The sequence below is a fragment of the Rhagoletis pomonella genome, unplaced genomic scaffold (genome assembly GCF_013731165.1).
Source record: "Rhagoletis pomonella isolate Grant_MI unplaced genomic scaffold, Rhpom_1.0 Rhpom_scaffold_00001, whole genome shotgun sequence".
NCBI classification, from domain to species: Eukaryota; Metazoa; Arthropoda; class Insecta; order Diptera; family Tephritidae; genus Rhagoletis; species Rhagoletis pomonella.
Window position 1 is genome coordinate 1,775,848 of NW_023458555.1, and position 7,449 is coordinate 1,783,296.

Sequence of the window (7,449 nt, forward strand, 5' to 3'; positions counted from 1 at the left end):
AAAAATTCAAAAATTTGGCACTGAGGTTCAAATATTCAAGCCACTTGACTAATGGGTAACGAATGCATCTACCCATTTTTATTTGCGTATGTAAATATGTAGTACATATGTCTGTATCAAAAAGAGTAAACACATTTAAATTTATGGCAGTTCGAAAGGACAGTGTGGATAGAAAAATATATACATATACAACTATAGGTAAAAGTATACAAACAATTCAAAGTAAAACATGAAACAGATGAAGCGAGCAAAAGTGGAAAACAAGCAAGAAAGCAACACTAGCTTACTACATATACATATGTACATACATATGAGTTGAGAGGTCACATCCATTCAAGTGGGGCATGCCATAGCTAATGCACTCGAATAACTTTACTCACCTTCCAGGAACAGGCCATGCACGTAGACACCTTCGGTGGGGTATTCAGAGATGTCTTCCTTGTTGTAGCGAGTGATTTGATTTTGCAACACCACGGAGTCCAGGGCCCAACCTTTATGAGCGCGTGTGACTTCCTGAAATCCCACGCGAACGCCAGGCAGCGGAGGTTAGTTTTCCATTTGTGCGTATTTGATTTGATTTGGTTTTTTTTTTTATAGCCACGACACAAACACATGCGTATGTTAATAAACGCACATAAAAGTACCGGTAATGTTCATATGTTTGTGATAACAACGCAGCCGGGCAAACAGTCATCGTAATTGAAATGAAACAGTAGCAAAATTGAATTAGAAATGTTTTGAAATAATAAACAGTTATAAATACTACTAAATAGCAATGCCACAAAAAAAGTGAGCATAGCACGCACACTGGAGATGGGCGCGGGATATCCGGTTGGTTGCGCATTGCTGGGAATGGTCGGTGTCGGGAGTATTTGAAAAATTGCGATCAGGTCGGGACAAAAAACCTTTCCGGGCATTCAGAAAGTTGTATTACCAAAAAATGCGACCAGTTCGTTTCACCGCGGTTCTAGGTAAATATTCAGCAATTCAGCTATGACGAATTTTGGGAATTCTGGCATTACATATTTCACGCGGCAATACTTTGTTACCAGCTTATGAGATGGTAACAAAATTTACCGGTACAGGAGTACATAGAATGCGAAAAGGTTGCGAAATTGTTATTACCAGCGCAGAATAGACCTGCATAAACCCGCGGTTAAATTTTGAAAAACTTTCAAGCTGGGCGGGATCGATACCTAAAACTTGAATATCGTGATGGGCGAGATCGGGATTGAATATTTAGTCCAGTGCCCATCTCTAACACACACAAGCCCAAAATCACACCTACGCATGCCCAGACGTATTCCACACGTTAGATGCCCTAAGTCCACTACAGTTGTATTTAGTAATTTAATCACATAGATATGGCATCATCAACATTATAATCAACCTTAGCAGGTCCCACAGGAGAGCCATAAGTGCGTTTCTTACTTGGCGCATACACAAGCATTTACATACATATGTATGTATGGATGAGCACACGAATATGCGAATGTTTGTCGCCGGGCACAATGTTACAATCCCGAATCAGAAGTACACACAAATCTAATTTTAATTCCTTATTCGATTAAACCAAAATTTATTTTTATTAACCAAATTCAAAAAAGGAGGAGGTTATCAATTCGTCGGAATATACTTTTTTTTTTATCTATGTTACCGCATCACTTTGGACCACGTTTACCGATTTCTATAATATTTTTTTTTAAGGAAAGGTGGTACCTCAGAGGTTGTCCCATACTAATTTAGATCCGATCTTTGGATCATGAAGAAATTAACGGTACTTTTATATGAGAATTGAAGTCGGTTTGGTTTTTTGCTTAAAAATTACTTGTATGCATACATAAATTTCTGTTTACTTGTGTATGTATGACCAACAGGTTGTGAATATCAGCTCTAAGACTGTTTTCAAAGATGAACACAAGAGAGTGAGGTTTGGGATCTTCTCAATGTGTTTTCGTCAATCTCTTCCGAAAATTTTTTTATATAAAAATGATGGTCACACAAAAGACGACTCACCTTATACTGAAGAAGAAAATCACAAAATTTTTGTTTTCGCTCGAGCGAAGTTCTTGAAACGAGAGAGGAACGAGAAGCAAATATTCCGCAATAAATCGCTCTTTTTTATCATCATTTATTATTAAGGGCCATAAGCCCCGGGATCTCTAGCGTGTATTAAGTGTAGCACCATCTAAATGAGTTAATCTGCGCCCAGCGAAAGTGTCACATTCACAGAGAATATGCTTTGGCGTTTCCTCGCAAAAAGCGGCAAACATTTATTTCTGAAAGCTCAATTCTTCTGAAGCAATAACGAAAGGAGCAGTGTCCAGTGAAGTACCTAGTAAGAGTTTTGAGGTCCTCTCCGCCTTAATTAAGAATCTTCTTTGAAGATTCATTTCAAGGACAGATAAATCGTCTGGCTTGCCCCTGTATTTTATTCAAAACACTTAATTTCAAGAAAGATGTTTTTGCGGTGCAAAATATTACTATAGGCTTTCGTTTTCAATGAATAGGCTGATATAATCTTCAAAAAATATTAAAAAAAATTTAAAGTTGTGACTGAAACTTACAGGCCAACCTAATATTCACGCACGCCGGCAATTTACTGTCAAAACTTTCTAATCCACATACGGCGTGTGTAAAAAGCTAACTCAAATTCGAAGGTTTGTCTTGCGTGACATTTCGATTTGACGTTTATACTCATTTGACAATTTGACACCATGGATTAAAATTCTATGCAAGAAATCTTTTAAATTTTACAGAAATGCAGCTCTGAGAAAGCAAGCGCGAAAATTTATTTCGGTTTATCCTAGGGTGTGTGCGTAGAAAAACTCACGTAGGTAATATTAGGTTGAGCTGTTAGTCATTTAAAAAGTGGTTGCCACCGAAATAGAAATATATAGGGCATTTTCAAATTAATGTTGTTTTCCTCTTTTTCATAGAATGGCCCAAAGACACTTTAAAGGGCAGACAAAACTACTCATATTCTTAATTTATTTATACAACGACTATTATTTTATGTAAGCAAAGAAGAATATTTATAGTTTTTTGTCTTTGGAATCAATTAGCAGGTTTACACTCACAGGCGACGATATTTAAATGCAACGACGCACAGTGGTCTGCGAGTGGCAGAAAGTCCTAATTTCGATATGTGTTGAAATATCCACATAAGTGGTTGACTCGGTTCTAAACATGTCTACTAACGGGTTTTAAAGATTTATTCAGAGAAAAACTACTGTAGCAATTATCAAAGGACACAGGAAGTCGGTGTTGTATGAATTCAATTTTTATGTAGGAATTTTAATACGCTTTTCACCGGCTCAGAAATGGTAGTTGAATGATTGATTGGAACAGGATTTGTCTTTATCTTCAATATCATTTTCAATAGTATGCAAGGGTCGCTCCAAATCATGTCCTCATAATTTAACCTAATCCTTTCAGAGTTAAGGACATTTCCGAGAGATTATTCACTTTTGCGCTTGCGGCGCCTGGCGGTGTAGAGTGATTGGTACAAAAATACTTTGTACACTTTAAACTAATAGCAAGACAAATTTCAATTGTGTCCGCTTGCGCCCATGTCGTCAATCTTCCATAGACTGAACGCTTAACACTGACAGATCTCCTTAAAAATTGCAGGAACTTGACTACCAATGTATTTCGATTTTATTAAAATTTGGTATTTGAATCACTTTTACAAAGGAAAGAAAATTTATGAAAACTGGTCAAAATTGGAGGACTGCCACGCCCACTACACTAGGGGCGGATATGGTAAATATTATACGATCCCAATGAAATTCGGTTTGTAACTTGGATTATGCTAGGAAGACAGCAAAAACCGGTCAACTTCCACGCCCACCAGCTATCCGAATTTTGTGTTCTAATCTGGCAAGGACTAGTAATGATCCTCCAAAATAGCAGGAAGATGGTGCAAAATGTATTTTTGCATAAAAATCCAGAAAAATAACAACAAGTGTGAATCAGCTACCAGCCACGTCCTCCCTGCCCGACACTAGTGGGCGGGAATGGGAAATACTACATGATTTCATTAAAATCGATTTGTACTTTAAAAACCGAATTTCACTGAAATCGGATAACACTTCCCATTTCCGCCCAGTAGTATTAAGGGAGGGGGCGTGGCTGGTCACCAATCCATGCAATTTGTTATATGTCTTAAAAATAGATCTTGCACCAAAGTGTCTTTGCCACATTAGAATCCAGATTTCGAATGACTGGTGGGCATTAAAGTTGACCGATTTTTTCCATCTTTCAGATTTATATGCTTCTAGGTTCATCTAAGTTACAAATCGAATTTCATACTTAGAAATCAGATAAAATTTACCATATCCGCTGACTAGTGTAGTGGGCGTGGCAGTCCGCTAAATTCAACCATTTTTCATATTTATTCATTCTTAGGCAAAAGTACTCCACGTAACAATTTTCAGACCACATTTACTACTTTTTGCCACATGTTAAATGGAGCTCTTCCATTGTGCGACGCTCGATAAGGTATTTGCAATTTAATCTTATATGAAAAATTCAAATATCTTTAAAAATAATGAGTTGATTATTCACATGATAGAAGTTTAGACAACTTCGTTTCAATATTTATTTTCTACTCATTGTACCCATTCAAGATCACTGTGCAACGCGGCCATGAACGCGCCGAGAGCGTCTTCATCGATGCTACCACTAGCAACATCAGGTTTCCTTTCTTTTCCACATCACCTGAGAGCCCACATTCAAACTTTTATTATTTCAAAAGCGCAAAAATTCAGTTATTGTATTTAGTTTCGCTTCTCTCGCATCTCCTACTGCAGGAAATATTGTAGCAACAGAAGTATGCACAGGCTATGAAACTCACAAATATTATGAAAATGTAGCAAATATCCTTATTATGCGCGTCATGACCTATAGTATTGGAATTTTATATTCTGAATGTATGCTTTCTGAACGCATTCCCATTCTTTCATTTCACCACAAACATCACAACGGATGGAATGGATATTATATTCGTACATAAATACAAAAAAAAAAGTTTTCCTGTTAAAAGTTGTTGTCAAATAGAAATAAAAATAAGAGAAAATAACCAACCACAATAATAATAACAGGAACCACTTCCTACTTTGAAAATTAATTGGTAAGAACTTGTTTCAGTTAGATTACATAAACTTAAGTGGGAGTTTACACAGCGAAATTATTACCAGTTTTGATTATCTTTGGTCAAAAGGAATTCTACATCTGAACAAAAACTATATACATATGTACATACATATGTATGTAAATATGTTCAAATTTACAAAAACTCATTGTATTCTTTCCAATCTGCTCAACTCGAAATATTAAAGCTGAATAAGACATTCTCGGCCAATTTTAATAAGCCTAGCAATCTGCAACTCAATTCACACCCACACCCTCTCACATAGCTGTTTTTGAATTAAAAATTGCGGTGTGAGCGAATCGCTAAAATCACAACATACACCCCCACATATACATTTAAATTATATTATATCGTTGAAAGGCACGCCGAGAGACTTACTTGACGCATAGCAGTTAAAAATCCTTGAGGATTAAAGAATCCCGTCATCCAAAAGACCTTTCGAAACATATTCACATTTCGTTAATGCGCAAATTGAATTCGTGTGTATTCAGCCAGATAGAGAGCGGTGGTGGCAAAGGCCGCGGGCAGATAGCGCCGGCAGTCATCCATCGGCGAGCGCAGCAATTGCATCATCCACGTATTAAACGGCGGGAAGAGGAGAAAAGATATGACGTCACAAAACAATTAATGATTTCTCGATAATAACTAATGAACGAGACTTTAATACTCGTATATTTTTCATTAGGGTGGCTCTAACAATGGACTTTTTAAAGATGTTGAAACATTTAAGTGCGCTGCCCTTCAGTTTGCTTCCAATTCATAAAAAAAAAGCCAGCTACGCCTCGATAGGATACACATCGCTAGAGCTTTTAGGGAGGTAAACACCTAAAAGTCAACTACCATTTCTTAAAAAAAAAAATAAAAGCTGGGGCCCATTCTAGTTCTATGAAACAGTGAAGTGAAAATGGAAAATTCAAGGTCAGTGAAAATTTAATTTTTTTACTTTATCGTTTCGCTATATCATTTTAAGCGATTCTCGATCATTAAAAGCTATTCCATCATCATCTAACAAGTACTTATTTAATAAATTATTATGAGTTTATGACAATGATAATCCTCATAACAAGATGATAGTTTTGAGAAAGATGCCCAACTTTTCTTTTTCACAGCCACAAAACATTGTGAAAAAAAGTTTTCACAGTGAATAGTTTTTGACAAATTAATTAATTTACATTTGAAAATAGAATCGTAATTTTATGTAAAGTGATGAACAATTTTTTCACTTCACGTTTTCACAGAACAGCAATTGGCCCCCTGACAAGAAAATCTCGAATTTACGATTTTGAGACGACATATTTTTTAACACATTTTGTGCCTTTTAAAACTTTTATTATCGTTGTAAAATATTTTGTAAACGAAATTCTTGGCTTTATTTTGGATACCGAAAAGCGAATTATTAAAAATTTGCATTTTTTCATTGTTGACGTTTTTTTTTACCATTTACCTATTGTAGATTTACTTTCGAACTATAGGCGCCTCGGCCGGTCTATCGTGAACTCCCTTAGTATAACATATCGACCCTATTAAGCTGGCATTTCAGAGTACTATTTTATATATATATAAGGAAAATTTTAAAGTTAGGGGGGGCTCGAGCACCCCCCTGCCCCTACCTGGCTACGCCCATGAGTGCATAGCATGCATTAGGGCGCTAGATGTTAGTAGTCGGGCCTAAACAATAGGTCATTTTGTGAAAATTGCTGAAGAGTGTATTGAATATAAGCCCTCGATTTATAGTTTTAAAGGGGTATTCAAAATATAGGTAATTTTTCAAGATTTTTCCTTTTAACTTACATATAATTTTATGAGATTCTTTGCGTTTTTTATAGCTTCAATAAGCACTAACTCACCTTGGGTCGGTCCGTAGATATCCAAGTTCGGAATTGTGCATTTCGTTCGAGTAGCTCAGTGTACCAAAAGCCCAGAGTTGTAGATTCCCAGGATATCTGTGAATAATAATTTCCATAAGTAAATGCTTAATGTTGGAATAAAAATTTTTAACATATCTTAAACTAGAAGGCAATCATTTTAATTTAAGATGAAATAAGGATTATTAAAAAAATTTAAAAAAAATTACACTAACATTCCAAAATACATATAACTCATTATTTCTATATTAACATCTGTACTAAAAATAAATGTACTGAGCTTCGTTTTTTGCATTAAATCCCATCCATCTGTAAAAAAAAAAACTACGAATGCATTGCTAGCTGAAATTTTGCTAACCTTTTATATCACTCCGTATGTACACATATACATACACTCCAACGCATGTACATTAGAGTGGTTAAAAAAAA

At 35.8% G+C, this 7,449-nt stretch overlaps 1 protein-coding gene across 1 annotated transcript in view; it reads right to left on the reverse strand.

Annotated features, from left to right (window-relative positions):
- LOC118750212 (dynein heavy chain 5, axonemal-like) overlaps positions 1-7,449 on the reverse strand; it is a 20,982-nt gene that overhangs the window by 4,889 nt on the left and 8,644 nt on the right. Inside the window, exons 11-13 of the mRNA XM_036484938.1 lie at positions 7,003-7,127; positions 5,534-5,590; positions 381-513 (exon numbers count right to left, since the gene is read on the reverse strand). Of these exons, the coding sequence (XP_036340831.1) occupies positions 381-513; positions 5,534-5,590; positions 7,003-7,127 (315 nt within the window). The remainder of the gene's footprint in view (positions 1-380; positions 514-5,533; positions 5,591-7,002; positions 7,128-7,449) is intronic.